General features: G+C 36.0%; 2 protein-coding genes and 1 long non-coding RNA gene across 7 annotated transcripts; 2 read left to right on the top strand and 1 right to left on the bottom strand.

Moving 5' to 3' along the window:
* The first annotated feature begins 1170 nt into the window (after positions 1–1170).
* LOC109162750 (uncharacterized mitochondrial protein AtMg00810-like) lies at positions 1171–1818 on the top strand. Its single transcript, XM_019311434.1, has one exon. It carries the CDS (start codon positions 1171–1173, stop codon positions 1816–1818), a length of 648 nt encoding a protein of 215 aa, XP_019166979.1.
* A 13270-nt stretch (positions 1819–15088) lies between these two features.
* LOC109162749 lies at positions 15089–19614 on the bottom strand. The gene is made up of 2 exons (XM_019311432.1): positions 16239–19614; positions 15089–15936 (listed from the first exon to the last, which is right to left on the bottom strand). The coding sequence occupies exons 1-2, from the start codon at positions 19612–19614 to the stop codon at positions 15089–15091; spliced, it is 4224 nt and encodes a 1407-aa protein (XP_019166977.1).
* A 1692-nt stretch (positions 19615–21306) lies between these two features.
* LOC109162756 lies at positions 21307–24542 on the top strand. Of its 5 annotated transcripts, none has more exons than XR_002051146.1 (7): positions 21307–21658; positions 21802–21870; positions 22069–22174; positions 23039–23134; positions 23247–23348; positions 23591–23780; positions 24234–24542. It is a non-coding gene; the product is annotated as an uncharacterized LOC109162756 (long non-coding RNA). The 5 variants fall into 5 exon arrangements; XR_002051145.1 differs by having other exon boundaries at positions 23029–23134; XR_002051143.1 differs by having other exon boundaries at positions 22754–23134.
* The last annotated feature ends 1048 nt before the right edge of the window (positions 24543–25590 follow it).

Raw genomic sequence — 25590 nt, 5'->3', positions numbered from 1 at the left:
TCGCCCGTGCCCTTTTATTCCAAATGAAAGTGCCTAAAGTGTTTTGGGCGGATGCTGTTCACACTGCTTGTTTCTTTATCAATAGGATGCCTTCGTCGGTACTCCGTGGTCAAAACCCGTACTCAGTTATATATCCCTCCAAACCTTTGTTTTCCTTGACTCCCAAGATTTTTGGCTGTACGTGTTTTGTACATGATGTCCGTCCACTAAAAGGGAAGCTTGATCCTAAATCCCTTAAGTGCATCTTCCTGGGGTATTCTCGAACTCAAAAAGGGTATAGGTGTTACTCCCCGGATTTGGGGAGGTATCTGGTTTCGGCTGATGTCACTTTTTTTGAGGAGACTGTGTTCTCCGATAGCATTCTCGGGGGTAGGTCGCCGGTGATAGAGGAGGATTTTCTTACTTATACTATCACTATTCCTGTACCCACAGTGGAGTTTGCTTCCATACGAGTGTATTCAAGACGGCCCCGGGATGTAGTTGCGCCAACGGTTGCACAGGTGAATGCTCCTCTCCTACCAGAACCTCCGTCAACTGATCTTCCAATTGCCGTGCGAAAAGGTAAACGTAGTTGTTGTCATCCACTTTCTTCCTATGTTTTCTATGGCCATTTATCAGAGTCTTCCCGTACCTTTATATCCAAACTGGATTCTGTGTCTGTCCCTAAAACGTTGTGTCAGGCTATGTCTCATGATGGGTGGAAATTTGCTATGGAAGAGGAAATGGCAGCCCTGGAAGAGAATCAGACTTGGGATCTCGTCCATCTCCCCACTGGGAAGTCTCCAATTGGGTGCAAGTGGGTTTACGTTGTCAAGACGAACCCGGATGGGTCGGTTGCTCGGCTTAAAGCGCGGTTGGTGGCTAAAGGGTATGCACAGACTTATGGAGTTGATTACATGGAGACTTTTTCTCCGGTTGCGAAGTTAACGTCTGTGCGGGTCTTTATTTCTCTAGCTGCTGTTAATGGTTGGCCGCTGTATCAGTTAGATGTCAAGAATGCATTTCTACATGGTGATTTGGCAGAGGAAGTGTATATGGAGCAACCGCTTGGGTTTGTTGCTCAGAGGGGAGAACGGGAAGGTTTGTAAGTTGAAGAAGTCCTTGTACGGGTTAAAACAGTCTCCCAGAGCGTGGTTTGGGAGGTTCAGTACTGTCGTTATTGAATTTGGCATGCAACGTAGTGCTTATGATCACACTGTTTTTTATAAGCATTCTAACCGTGGCAGCGTTTTGTTAATTGTCTATGTGGATGATATAGTGATCACAGGTGGTGATGCAACGGGGATTGATGCGCTCAAGTCTTTTCTTAAAAAGAAATTCCATACAAAAGATCTGGGAGTATTGAAGTACTTCCTTGGGATAGAGGTTGTTCGTTCTAAGAAAGGTATATTTCTTTCACAACGGAAATATGTGTTGGATCTACTTGAAGAATCTGTGCTCTTAGGGTCGAAGCCTTGCGAGACTCCTATGGACCAGAGTGTTAAGCTTGTAGTTGGTGAGGGGGAGCCTCTTGAAGATCCAGAGCGGTATAGGAGACTAGTGGGGAAATTAAATTACCTTACTATAACTCGTCCGGATATTGCCTTTCCAGTGAGTGTGGTGAGTCAGTTCATGGCGAATCCAGAAAAAATTCATTGGGAAGCTGCAGTTCGAGTTGTGAAGTATTTAAAGAATGCTCCTGGGAAAGGAATTTTGTATGCCAATCATGGGCATATGTGTGTTGAGGCCTTCTCTGACGCTGATTGGGCTGGGTCACCGAGTGACAGGAGGTCGACAACAGAGTATTGCGTGTTCCTTGGTAGCAACCTAGTGTCATGAAAAAGTAAGAAGCAGGGTGTTGTGGCTCGCTCTAGTGCAGAGTCTGAGTATAGAGCAATGGCTCATGTGGCATGTGAGGTGACATGGTTATGTAATATTCTTGGGGAGATTGGTGTAGAGGTGAGTAAGCCAGTTCCTTTATGGTGTGACAACAAAGCCGCTATACACATTTCGAGTAATCCTGTGTTTCATGAGCGCACTAAACATATTGAGGTAGATTGTCACTTTGTACGGGACAAGGTTCAACAAAGGCTACTTTCTACTGTTCATGTTCGAACTGGTGAGCAGCTGGCGGATGTTCTTACGAAAGGCCTTAGTAGAGCCAGGATTGAGTATATCTGTAACAAGCTGGGCATGATTGACATCTATGCTCCAGCTTGAGGGGGAGTGTTAGAGGAATAAGGGTTGTTAGAGAGAGTTGCTCTTAGTCTTACATTTCTGTTTTGAATTATGTGGCCCAGTAGTCTTTAGCCTATGTATAAATAGGTTCTATCTTGTACAGTTTTCACAGTGAGATATATACACAGTTTCATAGTTCAACACTTAACATTTTTATTCCCAAAAAGAAGCTTGGGATCAACTAGTCTGGTTGTTATAAAAGTAAAGACGCTTTTGATGTTGCCCATTATTATTGTATATCATCAATATAGACTAATAAATAACTCTGGGTGTTAGCAGTATAATATATAAGTAAATAAATATTATAGAGTTTAGATATCGTTCCATTTGAGATGGCTCTTGTAATGTTAGGAATTGATGCAAAGCAGAGTTAAGCACAAGCTTTAAAACTATCCTTATAGAAGCTAGACCTATCCTTAATGAGTTGGTTTGATATGATTAGGCTAATAACAAATAAGACAAGTAAAACAAAGGACCGGGATTTGGTTGATTCAAGCTAAGATGCCAATATTGTACTAAAGATTAGTGAATATAATTAAAACAATGTGTAGGACAAGTGAGATGCAAAAGTGTCCAAATACCACTCTCGTGGCTATTTGGACTTGCAACCTCACCTTAAACTCCACTCTCATGGCAATTCAACCCAAGGTTGCCCAAGCAAGAACACAAGGCATAAATTCTCCTTAATACCTGGAATACTCTCATATTGGGCATTAAATACTCTCGTATTGAGCATTAAGTGTGTGAATGTGTGGCTAGTGTACAAGCTCTACTCTCGTAGCAACAAACGCACTCCAAATAAAGCATATATAGGATCCAACAATTATACACAATTTCACAACAAACCCAATTCACACAACTAACCATAGAACACCCAAATAATCCCCATTATGCAATACAACTCAAATAGGCATCAACAACAAGAAATCAAACCAAATCCTAGTCCGAAAGCACTTAGCTACTCATAATATAACAATAGATACACAATATTAAAAGAGTAATTGAAAGCATAGATGAAAAGTAAAGAGAAGAGATAATAAGAAAACTTCTCTATTAAAGCCTTGAAATCCAAGATTTGCAATGTTCTTGAGCTTGGAAATGGAAATGAACAAGTAATCTACACTAATCTAAGCTATTCTAGAGCTAAACCTATCTAACTAGAAAATGAAAGGGAAATGAAAGACGTGATTTTGGAGTGGAAAAAATCCGCTTTTAAATGGCCAAATTCGAGTGATCACATATTGCAGAGGTTGGCCACGGGTGTGGCTACACCCGTGGCTAGAAATGCTGGGCACACTGCCCAGGGCCACGGGTGTGGCCACAGTCGTGGCCACTTGCCATGGCCGATCCTGTGTACTATGTTCGTTTTCAAGGCAATATTTTGCCCTTGAAACATTTGGATTAGTCTTTGTGGTCTTCAGAAAAGTTGTAGCCTTCAAGTTGTCTTTCCAATAACACAAGAATAACTTGATTTGGACACGCGTACACTAAGATATGGTCAAAATAGTGAGCAGTGGACGATTTGTGCGAGAATTTCAACTTCTTGCTCTTTTGCTCTACTTTTGCCTTTGTTTGTCCAAATTACCAAGATCACTAAACACACCATAATTTTTTTCTCTAAGAGGTGTTTCCTCCATCTTCATACCTTCTCATTGGCTCCCATTGACTCTACATGCATCCGAAATGCCCAAAAAGCATTCAATTTATCTAAATCATCAAGAATTACACATAAACACACAAATGAATCAAATGGGGGAAACTTTGAGCAAAATTATAACAAATAACAAGAAAAATAAGCTTAAATTCAAGATGAAATTATCAACATTTAGACTCTTATCAACCACGCACGAGGTGCTTGATTCAAATTATAGAGAAACTTTTGCAATTTGCAAACATGATTAAGAATTTTTTTGTCAATGTACCCTGTTGATTGCTTTATAAAAACATTATCATTTAGACAACTATTTAGGAATGCATTGTGAACATCAAGTTGTCAAAAATACCATTTTTTATGGCAAGAGAAAAGCGGAGTCTTAATGTAGTTGGCTTGCCCACTGGATCAAAAGTGTCGAAATTTTTTTTTCCTTCAACCTGGTTGAACCCTTTTGCAACTAGTATTGCTTTGTATCGTTCTATTGACCCATCAACTTTTCTCTTAATTCAAAACACACACTTGCATCCAATGATGTTCATATCCCGTTCAAGTGGAACCAGCTTCCAAGTGTTGTTGTGTAGTAGTGCATTGAATTATTCATCCATTGTTGTTTGCCATTCATAGTTTTTAATGGCTTGAGAGTGGCATGTGGGCTTAGAAATATCTATACATGCAATCAAAGCTTTATTATGCATGGAGTCATGTGGTGAAGGACCATAGGATGTGTACGTTGAGTCAGAGGTGTGATTAGTCGACGTTACTCGGGCCTAAAAGGAAATGCTGAAGGGTGATCAGATACAAATCCGCTTGGGGGGAGGGGGTTTCTGTCGAAACAGTTGAGTCCCTCTCTGTTTTGGTGACATAGCCGTGAACAGGGGGTGACAAAATCGTGTTCCTAGTCGTTGCAATGGAATTATCGCTGACACGATCATATTACTTTCTGGATGGGGAACATGACTATGTTCAAGCTGTGTCACAATCGTATACCTTACTGGATGGGCAAGATAGCCCTGACACGGGGGTAACAAGTCTTTTTCGATCACTTGGAAACTTGTTCTGCTTGGTGCATTGACGACAACCCATGACATTGCATCTTGGGCACAAGTTGGAACCTCTTGAGGTGTTTTAGCTGCAAAAGGGAAAACATTCTCACTAAACCAGATATGGAGAATAGTAAGAATATTTCTAATGTCAAGATTCAAACAACGATATGATATCCTTTAAATGACTCTAGGTACCCAATTAAGATGAACGGACTAGAGCGAAACTCTATTTTGTGCTTATTGTAGCGTCGAAGATAGGGGAAGCTAGTAAAGACAACCAAAGGCAAGAAGGAAAGAGTAGTTTGGGTTTGCTTTGTTAATAATGGCATATGGGCTCATATTGTTTAAGGTTGCAGAAGGTATACATTTAATTAGAAAAATTGCACTTTCATCATGGGCATATAAACTCAAAATCTAGAAGGTACAGAGGCATGAGCAAGTAAAGTGAGTCTAGCTTCAATAATGTGTTCATGACGTCTCTCAACAAAACCATTTTGTTAATGAGAGTAAGGTGTGACCTAGCTTTCGACTACCGCTCTTGCGCACTTGTATTTAACCGCACATTATTCGACTCCCATCGGTCGTCCTAGAGAATGTCATTCGAGCATAACGTACTTCACTCTTACTCACACTTTCCACCTCACCCTACGCTAGCTACGACTTATCGTCATTGCATCACCTAGACCTAATCATATAACTCCTATTCACGTCCTCTTTTCTTATCATTATATTGTTTCATTACTTGTGTTTGATTGTTATTTGCATCAAATATCTTTTACAAGGACTATATTTCCATAAAAGGATTTAATACCTTGTGGTTGAGGATCTTATTAAACTCTACATCTATCATCAATCCTTTGAAAACAACGTAACCGTACTCCCCCTTTCAAAATATACTCTTCAACCAATTTCTTCAACTCCCTCTATACTATTTTTATAAATCAGGATCATCACATACATATAAAATTGGACAAAGAGGGTATATTTTAGGATTATCATTTTAAACCTAAAATGTAAACGGAGCTGATAGTTGACATGCATTATTTTCTCCTTTATTAATTATTGGGACCATATATATAAAATACATATAGTATATCAAATTAAAAACTAATTAATGTATATTTTAAGATTACAAAAATTGTCAAACAAGTAGTAAATAAATAAAAGGTTTTCGACAAAAAGAAAATGGAAAAGAAAAAAGAAAACTGCCTATAAATAGGATTTCGTTCCAACAGCAGAGTACGAACACACAGCACAAATATATCAATCAATCAAACCCTCGAAATATAGTAGTATATATACAATGGCTTCTTATTCCTATGCAGCCTTTTTGATGTTTTTGTGCGTAGCGATGGTGGCATTAACAGCGCCATCGGCAGCTAATACAGTGAACACAGTGACCTTGAATGGCGCCCTTGTTTGCGCCAACACAGGAACGCCCGCCGCCCAAGGCTTCGTAGCTTCATTGCTATGCGGCCGATCTACCATAGTCCCAAGAGGTGTTGTGTTGACTGCAACCACTTCAGCCACCGGAACGATCAGTGCTTCCGTGAATGTTGGTCCCCGCACAAGAAGTGCTATCGAGTCGACTCTGTGCCTGCTTCTTCTCCCTCCACAAGCCTGTCCCCCCATCGTCAATGGAGTGATAGGGACTACCGTTACTGTGAGTAGATCTGGAAATACGCTTACCGTCACCCCAGCGTCCCAAGTAGGCACTCTGCCCAATCTTCCAATATCAACCTAAACTTGTATGCATGCAATGCATGCATTCCAATATACTATTATATTCTTCTCCGATCCGATCCGCTTTATATATATAATATAACTACTATACCTAGCTATATGTGTGTTTTAATTTCTAAATAAATTTGCTACCTAGCTACTGTGGCTATGTACACAAGCTTTGAGTGATGGAAGGAGCAGAATGTAAGAAGCCTTAGAGGCTATATCCTATATGTGGATGTTTCCTTTTTATCTTTAGTTTTAATTTATCAAATAAAAGGGGGAGAATAATTTAAGCTACGCTTAATTTATTTTTACTTACTTTAATGATTTATTCCGTATTATTTTCTTTTATCAAAACATAACATATTCAATTGATTGGAAAATTCTACTCTTTGGAGTGTTTATTGTGTTTGACAATCTATAAAACCGTCATGACAAAGGCATTTAAAATAAAAATGCAGAAATCTAATTGTCTGGATCGGATGACATTCTAAAAGTTTTAGATTATAATTTTAAATTTATTTAGCATTTATGATTGTACGTAAAATATAACCGTAAATATAGGATTTGATCTGAGAAACGAATGAGTGAAAAATGATCGATTATATTTTTTTTTTGTTTTGTGTTGCAACACTACTAAAACATTAATTATAAGGAACCCTAAAATGAGCACTTTTTTCCTACTTCGGAGTTTATTGTTGTTTTACTTGGACCTGACAATTTTTGATAGGATTTGATGATGGTCTTGCTGGCTAAAAAGTCTAGAGGGGAGGGAGAGATGATTAGACTTTATAACTTGAAAACATTTAGTGAAATGATTTTTGGTGAGCTGTCGTAGGCTCTCAAATTAAAACCTTACAAACGTAGTAGCGGGAGTAAGGATCGATCCCACGAGGAGTAACTAGTTTAACTTTTGTGCTCAAATTAAAGGTAGAGGGGGGGGGGGGTTTGGAATATATCGAGAATAAAGATAAAATAAAAGAGAATTTAAATAAACAAGAAATTTAATTGAACGAATAAAGCAATGAAAATAATATATCGAAAACACTTATAATAGGAGACTTTGGTTAGTAAAGATCCACCACCGGAATTCAACACTGATCATTGATTAATAAAGTAATTAATATGCAATTGAATATTTGTCGTGAAATTATTTCATTTCTGTTTTCCCTTAGTTGTAGGTAAATAAAGCACAAGCGGTTTAATTTCCCCTAACTACTAAATAATCTAAGACAAGCGCTATAGATTTAATTTAATAGCAGCAATAGGAACTAGGAAAACCGACAAACTAAATAACACAAGCACAAGCGGTTGCATTTAATTTAGGAAAATATTCTACCCGAGACCAATTATCACTAAGCCGTCAATAATTAACCTCAGTTGCTACTGAATATTAGAATAATTTGTAGCACAACATTATCTAATATAGCAAATAATTTAGAAGAATATTTAATACTCAAAATGCATAAAAACATATATATAATAAAGTTAAATAAATAACCTTACAGCGTTATGAACTCCGGGGCTTCAATTCACTAAACCAACTAGAAATTAGCCACAAATGGACATTGATAACAACTTCAACGAATACTATAGAGGAGGGAAGAATGAACATTTTACAATAGAAAACCTTAACTATTTATATATTTTCCCAATCATTTTCTACCACTCATTTTTCCTATTATTTTGCCTTATGCCTGAGTCTTCCACAATTCCAGCCATGTTATTATGATGCATGCCTGTACAAAAAAGAAAAAATCAATTGTAAAGTTTAGATTTATAATATATATATATATATATATATATATATATATATATATATATATATATATATAAAAGTAATTATAATGTAGTACGCATTATATGTATACTATAATGCATTCTATATTATATATATTATATTATATATTATATTGTATATTATATATATATAGTATTAAGTACGTAGTATGTACTCTTATAAATTATATATTATATATATTATATATAGTATAATAATAGATTATACTATGTATATAAAAAGAACTAATTATTAGATAATATTAAATAATTAATATAAAAATATTATAAAGATGTACCTAAAATATGAGCGTAAAATATGCCCATCAAATTCCCCCGCACTAAAACGTTTGCTTGTCCCCAAGCAAAAATATTATTTGCGAAGTAAATAGAAATGAAATTCCCAAAACTCATAACATATCATGAACAACAATCTGAAGCACCCTGCAATTAATAAGTTAGCACCCTGTTTGAAAATGGAGAAAACTAAATAAGTAAGCCCTCACAGGAATATCACTCATCACTCAAGTGTTTGATGGGTATAAATTTCACTCAAGTCCATTCCTATAAATTGATCTACCATAGGCTTGCATATCTTCTCAATCACCACTACAAGAGTCATGCATGACACAAATCATAAGGACTTTTCACAGGTTGTAATGGGGCTAGGGTTAAGGTAGGGAATTTTTAGGAAATTAGCTTAAACAAAAGCTTCAAACTAGAGGAACAAATAAATACAAGTAATCCAACACCCTCAATTTCCAATCAAAAAACACATCCCATTGAGGTACAGAATGCTTCCTCAGTATTACCAGAATTTCCCCTTACTTCATTTATTTAGAAGTAACTTCAACTCAAAATCAATTGCTGATTCTTTTTCATTTTCTCATAAATTTTCAGCAATATTCTTCTTTTTCAAACGTATATTCTTCATTTTTCCATTTCATTTTTTTCAATTTTTCATGCTTTTTTTTTTTTTTTTTTTTTTTGAATCGTGAACTGCTTCCTCTTTTCTTTTTTCATAGAAGACCAACGACATATTGGCAACGAAGATACAACTCACCTCACTCTCAACCATATTAATAAGAGTAAGTGATCTCCCCCACACTTATCCTTCCCAACCTCACGTAGATTACAAAAATAATCCAAAATTTGCTCCACTAGTTATTCAGCTGGGTGAAGGCATTATTTTAGATATAAAAGGCTTGTAATGTGGTCCAAAATAAAGAAAGGAATGGCTATAAAGCTCAAAGTGGTTAACAAAGGGAAATAAATCATAGGACAAACCGGTTATTTGGCTAGTGAGGCTCAAAGTCAAATAATGGCCTTAATCACATTTGAATCATGCATGGTCTAATTAGCTTTAAAAGAGAATCAAGGCAAGTTCTAGAGAAACAAAATTATGGAAGAAATCACACAAAAGAAAGAAAATAAGACCGAAGTGTTAGTCAGTGGCTCAAAACACTCACAGGTTTATTGCTTACTTAATATAGCCACTACATATCAAACAAGAAATGCTAACAAACTAATCACAACTTGTCAAACTATTTATTCAATCATGTTATGAATTCCAAGAAAGGAAAATATGATAATGTTTCAAAATAATAGTTATTTAGCATAAAATACTAGTAAAATATTTGTGAAAATTTTTGAAAATTTTGACATAAGCAAACAAATAATAAAACTAAATTCCCTCCCCCACACTTATTATCAACATTGTCCCCAATGTTGAACAAAAAAGCACAGAAAAAGGGTTATTGAATGAGAAAAGGGAATAAAAGAAAAAGAATGGAACAAACACACCTTAGGTTGCCTCCCAAGCAGCGCCTTTGTTTATCGCCGTTGGCTCGACTTATGATATTTCTTTAAATTTCCATCGCCTTTTTGAGTACCTTCGATGATTATGATTATTCAAAGAAATAGTCCCGTCTTGCAAATTAGTACTCAAAGATGATTTATTATGTTTTTCTTCTTTATTTTCATTAGAAGCAATTTCATCAAATGTAACAAACTTCAAAGAATCAACAAAAATTGCAAAATTATCATCACTAGGAGATTTCATGGTATCATAAATATTAACAGTCACAAGTTTACCATTAGACTCCATAGTAAGCATACCACTATGAATATCAATTTTTGTTTTTGCAGTTTTTAAGAATGGCCTTCCTAACAAAATATGATTATTATTTTTCATACCAAGCACATAAAAATCAGCAGGACAAACCAAGTTATTAACTTCAACAATCAAATCCTCAATCACACCCCTAGGATATGTAGTAGATCCATCAGCCAATTGAATTATTATACTAGATTTATTTAGAGGTCCAAGATTTAAAGAAGCATACACAGGATATGGCATCACATTAATAGAAGCTCCTAAATCTAACATAGCATTTTCAAGTTTAACACCACTTATCATGCATGGGGTAGTAAACATACCTGGATCTTTACACTTTTCAGGAAGATTGTCTTGACTAGCCATAGAGACATTCTCATGCACTTTCCTTTCCTCAACTCCTTTATTTTGTTTATTTTTCAATGTGCATACCTCTTTTAGAAAAATTGCATAGCGAGGTACCTTTTTCATAGAATCTAAAAATGGTTAGTGCTGTCACATTCACGAAAGGTCTCATATAAATCGTTATTTGAGTTTCCTCTTATTGGTTCTAAAAGAGCTTGAGGAAATGGGGGTACTGGTTCATAATCAGAAAAAGAAGAAAGCTTACCATGGGACGTCTCTTTATTATTGACAATGTTACCTGCACATGTTTCCTTGTCTAAATCAACATTCTTTTTCAGCAACATACTTCTCACAGTAATTGCACTTACATTTTCTTTTGGATTAACCACCGTTTGAGAGGGTAGTTTGCCAGAACTCTGTGCTTCTAACCGACTTACCGTAGTTTCTAGTTGGCCCATTTGTCTTTCCAAGTTTTGAATACTAGCCTTTGTTTCTTGAATACTAGCTCTTGTCTCTTGTTGGAATAGTTGTGTTTCTTGTTGAAACTGCAAAGTGTTAGTAGCAAGAGATTTAACAATATCTTCTAAATTCATACCTGAGCTAGAGCTTTGGGTTGGTTGTTGTCTTGAAGGAAATGGTTGTCTGTACTGTTGAAAATTAGAACGATTCTGAACAAAGTGGTTCCCTTGTGAGTTCCCATAGCTAAGATTTGGGTGATCCCTCCATCCAGGATTATATGTATTGGAGAACGGATCATACTTACCTTGAGGTTGTCCAGGAAAACCTCCAGCCATGTTAACTTGTTCAATAGGTTCTTCTTGAAGAGTTGGGCAGGCATCAGTTTGATGCCCAACTACCGAGCAAATTCCACATGCTTTAACAGTTTGCATATTTCCTACTGCTAATTGACGGACAAGAGTAGTTAAACCAGAAATTTGTTGTTCAAGAGCAGAAATATTTACCTCATTCACATGCTTAGACGGTTGGACTATTCTATTGCCAAACTGTTGAGAATTTGCAGCCATGTTCGCAATTAGAGTTCTTGCAGCGTCTGGTGTTTTGTCAACTAAAGCACCACCGCTTGCAGCATCAATCATGCTTCTATCCACTGGAAAAAGTCCTTCATAAAAATACTGAATGAGTAATTGCTCACTAATTTGATGGTGTGGGCAGCTTGCACATAGTTTCTTGAAACGCTCCAAATATTCATACAATGACTCTCCATTGTTTTGCCTTATACCACAGATTTCCTTTCTAATGTTGGCCGCCCTTGAAGCTGGGAAATATTTTTCAAGGAACATTGTTTTCAAGTTATTCCATGTGGTGATGCTCCCAGAAGGTAGATAATATAGCCAATCCTTCGCTGAATCTTTCAACGAAAAGGGGAAGGCTCTCAACTTGATTTGTTCTTCAGTAACCCCTGTGGGTTTCATACTTGAACACACCACATGGAATTCCTTCAAGTGTTTGTGGGGATCTTCACCTGTAAGTCCATGAAAAGAAGGCAAAAGATGAATTAATCCAGATTTCAGTTCGAATTGTACATTAGCATCCAGAGCAGGGAAAGTGATGCATAAAGGTTGCTGATCCAAATTTGGAGCTCCAAGCTCTTTTAAAGTCTGATTTTGAGCCATGGGTTCCTCTTCTAAATCAGAGTTGGCAGAATCGGTAGCCAGATCACTAAACTCTAATTTCCTCAAAGCTTGTTTCCTCCACCTGCGTACAGTTCTTTCAATTTTTGGATTGTATGGCAAGACTTCTTTGTTAGCAGATCGAGTTATAGGCATAAACCGTTAAAGATAGTGTAGCAATTATGTAAAAGTAACGAAAGAAAAGATTTTTAAATTTTTTTTTTTGGGACAAATGAAAAAAAATTAAACAAATAACGAAATAACGAAATAAATAAATAAATAAACACAAAATAAGCTAGAAAATCTCCCCGGCAAAGGCGCCAAAATTTGGTGAGCTGTCGTAGGCTCCCAAATTAAAACCTTACAAACGTAGTAGCGGGAGTAAGGATCGATCCCACGAGGAGTAACTAGTTTAACTTTTGTGCTCAAATTAAAGGTAGAGGGGGGGGGGGTTTGGAATATATCGAGAATAAAGATAAAATAAAAGAGAATTTAAATAAACAAGAAATTTAATTGAACGAATAAAGCAATGAAAATAATATATCGAAAACACTTATAATAGGAGACTTTGGTTAGTAAAGATCCACCACCGGAATTCAACACTGATCATTGATTAATAAAGTAATTAATATGCAATTGAATATTTGTCGTGAAATTATTTCATTTCTGTTTTCCCTTAGTTGTAGGTAAATAAAGCACAAGCGGTTTAATTTCCCCTAACTACTAAATAATCTAAGACAAGCGCTATAGATTTAATTTAATAGCAGCAATAGGAACTAGGAAAACCGACAAACTAAATAACACAAGCACAAGCGGTTGCATTTAATTTAGGAAAATATTCTACCCGAGACCAATTATCACTAAGCCGTCAATAATTAACCTCAGTTGCTACTGAATATTAGAATAATTTGTAGCACAACATTATCTAATATAGCAAATAATTTAGAAGAATATTTAATACTCAAAATGCATAAAAACATATATATAATAAAGTTAAATAAATAACCTTACAGCGTTATGAACTCCGGGGCTTCAATTCACTAAACCAACTAGAAATTAGCCACAAATGGACATTGATAACAACTTCAACGAATACTATAGAGGAGGGAAGAATGAACATTTTACAATAGAAAACCTTAACTATTTATATATTTTCCCAATCATTTTCTACCACTCATTTTTCCTATTATTTTGCCTTATGCCTGAGTCTTCCACAATTCCAGCCATGTTATTATGATGCATGCCTGTACAAAAAAGAAAAAATCAATTGTAAAGTTTAGATTTATAATATATATATATATATATATATATATATATATATAAGTAATTATAATGTAGTACGCATTATATGTATACTATAATGCATTCTATATTATATATATTATATTATATATTATATTGTATATTATATATATATAGTATTAAGTACGTAGTATGTACTCTTATAAATTATATATTATATATATTATATATAATATAAGAATAGATTATACTATGTATATAAAAAGAACTAATTATTAAATAATATTAAATAATTAATATAAAAATATTATAAAGATGTACCTAAAATATGAGCGTAAAATATGCCCATCAATTTTCGAAAAATTTTAGACTTAATAAGTTAATTAACTTTTCTACAATAACAAAATAGTTATGTTTACACTTTAACTATCTAGTACTCAAAGTCAAAGCTATCTAGTTATGTTGACACTTTAATTAGATTGAGGCAAAATCTAACTTAGGCAAGAATTTTATAAAAGCGAGCCTTATAAGTATAGTATTAAAGATTTTGTTCGTAGCAAAATTGTCCAAGTATTGGAGTACAAAGAGAGTTCAATTGATGGTCCTGATTAATGATGATTAAAGTCTAAATGGGAATGCATAGAATTTTAAGGATTTTTAAAGTAAAAGAGAATTTGCTCAAAACTTAAATTTTCAAACTAACTTCAATTTTCAATACATTCCGTAAGATAATGTTGATCACTTTATTTATAGTAGTCAAAAAAATATGTTACAAGTTAAATAATGATATTGCAAATTGAATAAAATTAAAGATTTTTTAAGAAAAATATAATGTTTCAATGAGGAGATCAGATAAATTATGGCAGTAAAGTAGAGTGTATAGAAAGTAAAGACACAAGAAATATATAATGGTTTAAAGATAATGTAATCATTTTAAGTCGCTCTTCTCCTATTGTCTAGAGAAAATTCACTATAAATTATTTACACCCTTCCATTATAGTGAATCAAACAAATCAAACAATCAAGTGCTTGTTGGAGAACTTGGATTCAGGAACAATGGTGTGTATTCATTACAATCAGAGAAAGCTCATAAGAGCTGAAAACCATACAGAATGAATTGAAAGATAACAAAAGAAAGAAACAGCCTTTTGCTACTTAAGCCCTAGAGTAGTTATGGAAGTTATAACTAACTAAACTAACAAACTAACTCTAGGAAAAGACAAAAGAGCCCTTGGCTATAAAAGGTGGAAGAGAGAGCTGATGTTTTCTGCTATGATCTATTGATGGCTTCATCATCTAGGCTGCATTATCTTCATCACCCCTCCCCCCCCCCCCCTTAAGCTGGAGAGTAGAGGTCTTGAAGTCCCAGCTTAGTATGAAAAGAATCAAACAAAGGAATAGGCAAGGCCTTGGTGAATCCATCTGCTATCTGTTTGTGGGATGGAATGCTCATCAACCTGATTATTCCTTCTTGCACCTTTTGTCTGACCACATGGCAGCCAATCTCTATGTGTTTGGTGCGTTCATGAAAGACATGGTTCTCACTTATGGCTATAGCAGACTTGTTATCACAAAACAAGGAAATGGGACTGGCTGTGTAGCTGTTTGCTTTTAGATCTGCCAGAAGATATAAAAGCCACTGGATTTCACATACTGTAGAAGCTAAAGCTCTGTATTCAGCTTCAGATGATGATCTACTGATGGTAGCTTGTTTCTTGGTCTTCCAAGAGATGAGAGATTTCCCAAGATAGATGCAAAAACCTGTTATAGACTTTATGGTTTCTGTGCATGTAGCCCAGTCTGAATCTGAAAAGGCTTGTAGCTTAAGTTCAGAGTTGGAAGCATAGAAAAGTCCTTTTCCAGGTGAGGCCTTGATGTATCTTAGCACCCTATGGGCTGCAACCAAATGTGTGCTTCTTGGCTTATCAACAAATTGACTCAACTGCTGCACAGAGTATGAAATGTCAGGCCTAGTGTTGGTTAAGTAGAGTAGTTTGCCAACCAATCTTCTGAACATTTCAGGATTGTCAAGAAGTATGCCTTCAGTACTGTTAAGCCTTGTTCCTGGGGTACAAGGTATCTTGGCAGGTTTGGCATCTAGGAATCCATTTTCATCTAGAATCTCCAATGCATACTTCTTTTGACAGAGATTTAACCCTGTACTTGTTCTGACTGCTTCCAAGCCTAGAAAGTAGTTAAGCTACCCAAGATCCTTGATTCTAAAAGCTGAATCTAGCATCTGCTTTAGCTGTTTTATTTGATCAGAGTTTGTTCCTGCAACAAGTATGTCATCTACATACACAAGTAAGGCAAGGAAGGAATTATTAGATGACATAGTGAATAGAGAAGGATCTGATGATGATTGCTGGAAGCCATAGGCTAATAATGACTTTGTTAGCTTGGCATTCCATTGTCTGCTAGCTTGTTTCAACCCATATAGAGATCTAAGCAATTTGCAGACTTGGTTGGGTTATCACTTTTAAAACCTGGGGGTAAGACCATGTAAACTTCTTCATCTAGGTCACCATGTAGAAAGACATTATTTATGTCAAGTTGCTGAATATCCCAATTGTTTGCAATTGCCACTGCCAAGAAGGTCTTGATAGTGGTCATCCTTGCAACAGGAGAGAATGTCTCTGTGTAGTCCACTCCCATTTGTTGAGTGTATCCCTTAGCCACCAACCTTGCTTTAAACCTTTCTATGGTACCATCAGACTTATGTTTGATTTTGTATACCCACCTACATCCAATGGGAAGTTTTCCTGTGGGTAAGTCTGTCAAAATCCATGTGTTGGTCTGAACTAATGCATCAATCTCAGATTCCATGGCCCTTCTCCATTCATCATGTTTTACAGCCTCATGGTATGGATGTGGTTCCATAGGTGTGACTACAGAAGATATACAGAATTTCTGTATAGGATGAGGAGAAGATCCTATAGCAGATATCTTACTTGTTCCAGTGTTGGACATAGAGTGGCAGTAGTAATCATTTAGCTTATGAGGAGCCATCCTTAATCTAGTTGATCTTCTAGGCTGTGCACTGTGATTATTTGTTGCACTAGACCTCTCAGAGCTCATATCAACATTGGCATTACTGTCATTAAAACTGCTGCTGTGATGGCTTATATCTCTGGGACTGTTTCCATTACCAATTTCTGAGGTGACTCTATGACTGGGAGTCCTTTCATCAGGTTCTAGGACTTCTGAATCAGGTGAAGCCTCTGGGAGTGGAATTTCAGTTGAAATAGGAATTAGAGGAAGTGGGGGACTATCAACATCACATCCATCTGAGCTTTGATCTTCTGTTTCTCTGAAGGGATATGTGAGCTCATAAAACCTGACATCTCTGGAAATGAAAGTTACTTTGTCAATAAGATCATAGAGTATATACCCTTTCACATTTGCTGGATACCCCAGAAAAATACACTTTCTTGCTCTTGGTTGCATTTTGTTTCTCCCCTGGGAAATAGTGGCCCCAAAGCAAAGGCATCCAAAGCTTTTAAAATGTTCATAGCCAGTATTTTTTCCTGTCAACAGTTTAAGAGGAGTGTTTCCACCAAGAACATGAGTAGGTAAACTATTGATGATGTAAGAGGCATGTATCACACAGTGTCCCCAAAATTCTAATGGCAATCCAGATTGAAACCTCAAGGATCTAGCAACATTTAAAATGTGCTGATGTTTCCTTTCTACAACTCCATTTTGCTGAGGGGTATGCACACATGTTTTCTGATGGACTATGCCTCTCTCAGCATAGAAGTCATTCATCAAGAATTCTGTCCCATTATCTGTTCTTATCACCTTAATCTTAGCAGAGAATTGAGTGGACACATAGTTGCAGAAATTTTGAAATATGTTTTTGACTTCAGATTTACTCTTCATCATATGTAACCAAGTAAATCTGCTACAATCATCAACTATGGTTAAGAAATAATGTTCACCTTTGAGGGAAGCCACAGAGAAAGGTCCCCACACATCCATGTGTATGAGATCAAAGCAGTGTTCAGCTTTAGAATTGCTGACTGGAAAAATAGGCTTCTTATGTTTAGCAAAATTGCAAGCATCACAGACAAAATCACATTGTTGCTGTAAGGAAGTAAATTTTATTCCATTCAAGAGGGAAATCTTATTAATGGGATAGTGTCCCAACCTATTATGCCACAATCCCATTGTCACACTATTACATTGAGGGTTATCTACAACAACTTGTTGAACATTCTTCTTAATAGGAGGACTGTTGATCAGATATAGGCCATCCTTTTCTCTAGCAAAACCAACCTTGGTTCCAAGTTGACCCTGGACAGTACAAGAATCAGCATCTATCACAATCTTGCACCCAGACTGCTTAGTTAATTTACTAGCAGATATGATGTTAAAGGTAAAAGATGGGATATACAGCACATTTGTCAGCAAAATGTTTTCATCAAGCTTGATTTCCCCTAAGTGAGTAACACTGACAATATCACCATTAGGCAACTTCACAGATAATCCCTCAATCTTGTGATATTTATCAAGAAATTGTAATGACGACACAATGTGGTCTGTGGCCCCTGAATCCAATATCCATATTAAATGTGTATTAAGGACAATATTAACATGAATTCTAGGTACAGAATTACCTTCATTTTGTCCTTCCAGAGAATTCTTGAAATCAGATTTGATTCCAGAAGTGTTCACTGACACAGCTGCATTACTCAACACTTGACCACCATGGTTTTGATTATGAAGGAGAGATACCAGCTTCTGGAATTGGTCAGCTGAAAGGCCTGTGTCATTCAACTGACTAACTGCTGAACTTGAGGGTTGTTGCATGTCTTGTGATTGTTTATTCTTGGATTTGTATCCTGCTACCCACCCAGGTGGGAATCCATGTTTCTTGTAACATTTATCAACAGTATGACCAAGCATGTTACAATAAGTGCACTTTGGCACATTCTTATCCCCACTATTTGAAAATTTCTTTCTGTTATTGTTGTAGGCAGCAGCTGCTACTACAGATTGTTCTTCCCCAATTTGGATTTGACTCTCATGAATAGCATTGGATTGAGCAAAATCACTGCACCTTTGGGTGTTTGAACCTTTAAGCTTTCTTTCAACCTTCAAGGTCATATTCAACACTTTCTCCATCTCTGGAATGGGGTCCATAACAAGAACCCCAAATTTAATTGCTTCATATTCATCATTTAACCCTTCAAAGAATCGGATCACTTGGTCCCCTTCCATCTGTTTCTGCATTCTATTCATTAGAGTGCATGAACATCTTGGCACACACTCGCACAGGAGTAGAGGCCTCAATGCACTCATTTGTTGCCATAGGGCATTACTTTTTGTGAAGTATTCATTCACAGACATTTGTCCTTGCACATTCCTAAAAATTTCAGTCTGAATTTCAGAAATTCTATGAGGATCAGATTGGGAATACCTCTTCTGCAACGCATTCCAGATGTCTATGGCCTTGTCATAGTACATAACGCTCTCTGCTATGCTTGGATTGATAGACCTCAGAATCCAAGAGCATACAATGCGGTTGCATCTTCTCCAAGTCGTCAACCTCGGATCATTAGCTTCTGGAACTGGAACGATTCCATTGACAAACCCGAATTTGTTCTTCACCTCCAGTGCGATGCGCATCGATCTACTCCAGGAGTTGTAATTGATCTCGGTTAGGGGAGGTGACACAAGACTGAGATTAGGGTTCTCAGTAGCGTGTAAGTAAAGAGGATCTTCAAACTCATCATTGTGCAGATTCGATGGGATTTGGCTTGAAGAGGCTCCTGTCTGCTCTGTCTGGTTGTGGTTTCTGTCACCGGCCGGCTCCATCACAACTGCTGCGGCGTAACTCCGGTGAGGCTCTGATACCATGTTGGAGAACTTGGATTCAGGAACAATGGTGTGTATTCATTACAATCAGAGAAAGCTCATAAGAGCTGAAAACCATACAGAATGAATTGAAAGATAACAAAAGAAAGAAGCAGCCTTTTGCTACTTAAGCCCTAGAGTAGTTATGGAAGTTATAACTAACTAAACTAACAAACTAACTCTAGGAAAAGACAAAAGAGCCCTTGGCTATAAAAGGTGGAAGAGAGAGCTGCTGTTTTCTGCTATGATCTACTGATGGCTTCATCATCTAGGCTGCATTATCTTCATTAGTGCTTTGATCAGAAAATCTGCACTATACTCATAGATCTGCTTCATGAGATACGAATCACTGCAAACGTGATTGACTTGATTTGATGAGCACTGCACTCAGACTTTCATTAGCTTATGGAAACAACGAACTGCCGTAGTTATCTACAGTCTGCTAGAACAACGACTGCTAGGCTCTGGATCGGAGGCTTTGATACCATTTCAAGATTATGAAGATCATAAATCTATGAGAATTGTTAAGTGTTTATGGTGTCGATGAAGGAAGATAGAGAAAGTTTCGTTCATGATTTCATGTATGTTGAATTTAGAAATTTGTATTTACAATAGAAAACTTGAATATAAAAGCTTGAATTTTTTTTTTTTTGGGCAGAGATAAAAGCTTGAATTACTGCATGTAAGACTAACTTTGGATGTAAACTAACTCTCTCTCTCTGTCTCTCTAAACTCACATCATGTAGAACTATCTTTTATTGTAAACAAATCTGCATGAGCAGCTCATCAGTTGGTTACACACACTACAAGAAAAACAACTTTTAACGACAAAAAATTAGTGACGGGTAGAAAAACCCCTCACTAAATGTATTATTTGCATAGTTTTTGTGAGGGTTAAAAATTACTCTAGCTAAAGGTTTATGATTTAGTGACGAAATTTTAATTTTATATTTATTTTAATGGTATACTCTCACTATTGATATGAAAGATGGTGTTACTCTCACTATTGATGTCTCATTACACTAAAATCTAATTCCCACCAAAACTTTGTTTTTTGGGCGCCTTCTCTCAAACTCTTCGTAATTTCAAAAAATAAATAAATAAATAAATAAACTCTTCGTTCGTGAACCCTAAAATCATAATCGCAGTCGCCGCCGGCCAACTACGCAACCATCTCTTGCTTCTCTGCCTCGCTCTGTCTCTTAATCTCTCAAAAGACTACAGGAGATAGGAGTCGTAGCCCACCCGCCCTCTCTCCACACAGCCCTCTCGCATGTCGCCGCTTAGACCACTGCTGGGAATCAGTGATTTCTGACCACTTTTCTGACACCGTCAGAGCATGATGATATTGAGCAATCCGAAGATGACGAGGTGAAGTTTAAGTTATATCTTACATTTCAATTATTTTAATGTTTATTTTTGTTTCCCTTAAAAAATGTTTATTTTTGTTTATATTTGAAATTTAAACTATTTTATTGCTTATTTTAGTTATTGCTTGAAATGTGCTTTCATTTGCCTAAAAAATATTGAAGTGATTTTTAATTCACTTGTGTGATTTATAAATTGTTTTAAAACAAAATTGTTGGCCGAAATTTTGGCGCCGAAGACAACCGCGTTTTTTTCCCTCGTATATCAATTAAATCAATTAAATATTATTAAAGATAAAGATTAAACACTTCATTTTTTTCACGGCAAAGGGCATCTCTCTGTTCACTCCAAGGGTTTTAGTGTTTCACGGCAAAGGGTTTCCGCCCTTCACCACTGCCGTCCGCCGCAACCTCCATAGGTCAGGAAATCAGCAGCAACCTCCATAGGTACGTTGGGAAGGGAGGAAATCGCAACTCCAACAGGTTAATTTCTACTGAAGGGCTACTGAAGGTCAGCGACCACCGGGAAGGGTTTCTTTGGGTCAGGAAGTCAGCAGCAACCTCCATAGGTACGCTGGGGATGGAGGAAATCGCAACTTCGGTAGGTTAATTTCTACCGAAGGTCAGCGACCGCCCGGAAGGGTTTCTCTGGGTCAGGAAATCAGTAGCAACCTCCATAGGTACGCCATTCCTGCGAGGCCACTGCAAGTTTGTGTACATATAAGTTTATTGGTTGTTGATCTAGTTTTTAGAGTTTCTGACATTCTCTCATTTTGTTTGTTTTGTTTTGTTTTTGTTTTTGTTTTTTGTTTCTTATCCACAGAGTGGACTTCCATTGGTTCAAGCACTAGATTTTGAGGTTGAGGCTGTTTAAATGTAGATTTTGGTTCAGGTACATTTCCTAAGCTTGTGCACTGACCTCTTATTTTTAATGTATCTTTACCAAATTTTGAGTATTTAAATGTCATTATGCTTTATTTGTGTTGTTTATAATGTTAGGGTTGTGCTCTTAGATAACTAATCTGTTAGGTTGTATTAGTTTGCTTTGTCACTGGTGTTCATTGGCGTGCTTGCTGTGTGGGTATGACAGGTTTTGCCGGTGTAACTATTTCTATAGTTTCCTGAGAACACCTGCATTGCATTGAACTGTTCAACTTTGGGGAATTTTCTAACTTCATTCATTCTCTTGAAGGCAGGTAAATGATGTTGAACCTGGTTTTCTAGTGTATAATATTTCCATCTTCAAACCCTTGTACATGTGTCCTTTATTCTATGTGAAATTTGCAACATTGTTAGGATTTCTGAATGCTGTAATCAATTATTAAATGCACTCGATGCCTTGTGGTGTTTGAAATGCCAAATGCAAATATTTTTTTTTTAAATGAAAGCTCATAACTTGTCTATAGAATTTGTATTTTAATTGTTTGAATTAGAGACTTTGTTTCAGAGTATTTCCTCTTTGTGTTTTGTTCCACTGTGAAATATTCCATAGATTCTCATTAGTCATACGACTGCATCTACGTATTTTTAGTTTTGGACTGTTTCTCTCCCTAAGTTGGTGAGCTTGCAGTAATATATCTTACTAGATTCTTATGAACTAACTGTCTTAGTCCTTTGATGGCACTATTGTGCTTTAGTTGTGGACAATCTCTCTCTTTGGCTCCTTGCTAAGTTGATGTGATTGTTACAAGCCTGCAATAGATCTTGCAGAGTGTCCTTGTCTATAATTCATTAGTCCTAAATGTACTGATTCTGCTCCTCCTGATAGTATACAGGTCTACAGAAATATCTGTGATAATACTGACTTCGTGTACTAGCAAAGCTGAATCTGATGGCTATCATACTGGGCTAACTTCAGTATTTTATCCAAGTTAGAAGCATAATTCCCAAAAGCATCACCTTGTTGTGTATCTTGTTGATGCAAACTGATAGCTGCCACAGTGCTGGCTAGTGCAATTCTAGCCTACAGTATCAATGCTCAATTATGACAATACTTTCCAGCAATTACCTTGTTCTGCAATTCTGTATTCTCTTAACAAATGAGATTTAGGTTCTTACAGAGTTCCATGTTTTATTGATGAACAAGACTTCCCTGCATTGGACAAGAGTCTTATATTCAGCATAAGCATAAGTACAATGTAGAATAGATCATTCCGGTATCTATCCAACAACACCTTTTGATTTAGTTCCTTGATCTCATAAATTGGTGAAATTAGATATCTTCCAAGTAGACAAGTACTTTACCTTTCTCGTTCGAATACCTTTCAGGCTCACTTCAAGTTGATTCTCCAGATTTGTCAGATCTTTGATACTTAGTCCAAAAAGTTCTTTTCCCAAAAGCTGCCTGCATTTATGTGAAACAAAGAACTGGTATGCTTCTTGTCTTTTGCTTTTGCTTCATTTAGCTTTCACCTTATCTTGATCATTTTTAGACAAAACTATCTTATGCATTTTCTAAAAACTGCCCTTAACATTGCATGGAAGCAACACATTCCTGTAAAATTTGGGATATCTTTTCTAATATTTGTTCAGAATTCAAAGTGTTTTATTTGTTACTCTGTTATATCTTCATATTATGCTTCCTCAAAACTGAACTGTTGCATCAATCTTAGATGGCTCAAATAGACGGTAGGATGAAGTTTAGGAAAACGAAGGTGGGTTTTGTTAAGTATTTATCAGCTAAACAAGAATCTCCTAAACATGAACAAGAAGATGATTCTACAGAAGATCAAAGTAATGTCAAAGAATTCGTTGATATAACTTCAATTCGGCATTCAGTGAGGACAGCTAAAAAACATTCAAGTATTTTCTTAACTTATTTTCTTGTTTACTATTTCTTGTATTGATCTGTATAATGATGTTGTTTGTAACTTTTAATGCTACCAATCCATTGGTTTTTTTCAAATGATATGAAAGTGAACAGAATTATAACGGTAACTTGTCTATTTATATTAATTAATACAGTGCATGAATTTTATGGAATGCATGAAGACCACATAAATCAATATAAGTAAATAATAGTTAAAATGATAACTGCTTTGGCCATATTCATTTCCTGGTATGGAAAGATTAGAAAGAACATGCTAGTTCTGGATTTCAGATAAAAAAAATCTTGCATGTTCATAGATGCAGAGGTTAATTTAACAAATCAAGTTTTCTTATGTGAGATTTAATATATTTAAACAATTTCATCAGTACGGTAGGACCTTTTTGATTGGCAAATGCTAAAACTAGCTACTTTGATCTTGTGTGCAGTGAAATAGTCTCTATCATTGTCTCTCTTCTTGTCCATATATATGACGAAGTGGAAGGAGTTCTTCCCCAAAAAAAAAGACTTGAAGTACTCACCATACTTTGACAGACAGTGTATTTGCTATCCTTCCTCTGAAGCTTTGTGAAGATGCGATTATTTAGCATCTATAATGCATAGCCAAGAATTTGGTGCATTTAGTGAACTATTTCTCCAATTCCATCTTGTTGGGTTGGTTGAATTGTGAGTCTTTAGTCTTTACAAATTGTATGAAACATTTCATTTTGGTAGTGATGATGAAGTTTTTTAATATACTGATTGAGTTTACTTTGATTGCATTATGGTAAAAATTTTAATTTTTATCAACACAATATCTATAGTTACAACATAACATAATATCGATTAGTGAGGAAAAAATGTATTATAAAAATTAATATTTAATAAGAAGTAACAATATATATATATATATATATATATATATATATATATATAATTATAAAAATAATATTTGACACTAAATTATAATCTTTAGTGACGGTATTTTTCATCATTACAAGAATATAATGAGAGGAAATTATGGTAGTGAGTAGTTGTATTAGTGACGGGATTTTCTGTCACAAAAAGAATGTTTTAGTGACAGTAAATATACTATCACTATATGCTTACTAATGATGGTATCATATCCCGTCACTATTTGTTTTAACCTCGGAAGAAATAACGACGGGTGGCGACGGTAAATTTCCCATCATTAAAAGTCTTTTATGATGGTTTTTGATTTTTTAGTGACGGTTTTACCTCTCACTAATGAACAATTTTCTTGTAGTGACAGGTGAAGTTTGGAAAAAATGACCAAGGATTGAGTCTCACCAGCAATAATGTGGGAACAACCTTTTAAAGTCTGCGCAAAGGTCTAGTCACTCACTGCTGGAAATCTTTGATTTTCTGATCATTTTTAAGCCACCTAAAAAAATGGTCGAAAGGTGATATTTTTTCAATTTTTTGTCAAAAGATTAAGGTAGGGAAATAAGTCGGAATTTCCGACCACCTTTACTTAGTGGTTGGAAATACCATGACAGTTTAAATTTTTTTAATTGAGTTGAGAATTTCCGTCAATCTTTCTAGTAGTCGATTATTCTGATCACTTTTCAAAGTTGGATGCTATTTCCTACCACCTTTCCGGTGGTCGGAAATAGTGACAAAGGTGTTTCCGGATACCAAAAGTGATCGGAACAAGGACTTCCAACTTGATTTAAGATTACTTTCAAGTGGTCGAAAATTTCTTAAATTCTAGCCGTAACTCTCTGTTCAGTTGAGTTACCAGGATGGTGGCCACTCTTTTCTATCTTCATTCAAGCTGCAAAT

This window comes from Ipomoea nil, unplaced genomic scaffold, assembly GCF_001879475.1.
Source record: "Ipomoea nil cultivar Tokyo-kokei standard unplaced genomic scaffold, Asagao_1.1 scaffold2957, whole genome shotgun sequence".
Classification (NCBI taxonomy): domain Eukaryota; kingdom Viridiplantae; phylum Streptophyta; class Magnoliopsida; order Solanales; family Convolvulaceae; genus Ipomoea; species Ipomoea nil.
The sequence above is the reverse complement of the archived record's forward strand: the minus strand, read 5'-3'. Positions and strand labels throughout refer to the sequence as shown.

What these genes read in the sequence shown, in the direction of transcription:
- LOC109162750 (XM_019311434.1), top strand. Translation starts at nt 1,171, where the DNA reads ATGCAACGTAGTGCTTATGATCACACTGTTTTTTATAAGCATTCTAAC.
- LOC109162749 (XM_019311432.1), bottom strand. Translation starts at nt 19,614, where the DNA reads ATGGTATCAGAGCCTCACCGGAGTTACGCCGCAGCAGTTGTGATGGAG. An exon ending in TTACATGGTCTTACCCCCAG is followed by an intron (nt 15,937 to 16,238) that starts GTTTTAAAAGTG and finishes ACTACTTTCTAG; the next exon opens with GCTTGGAAGCAGTCAGAACA.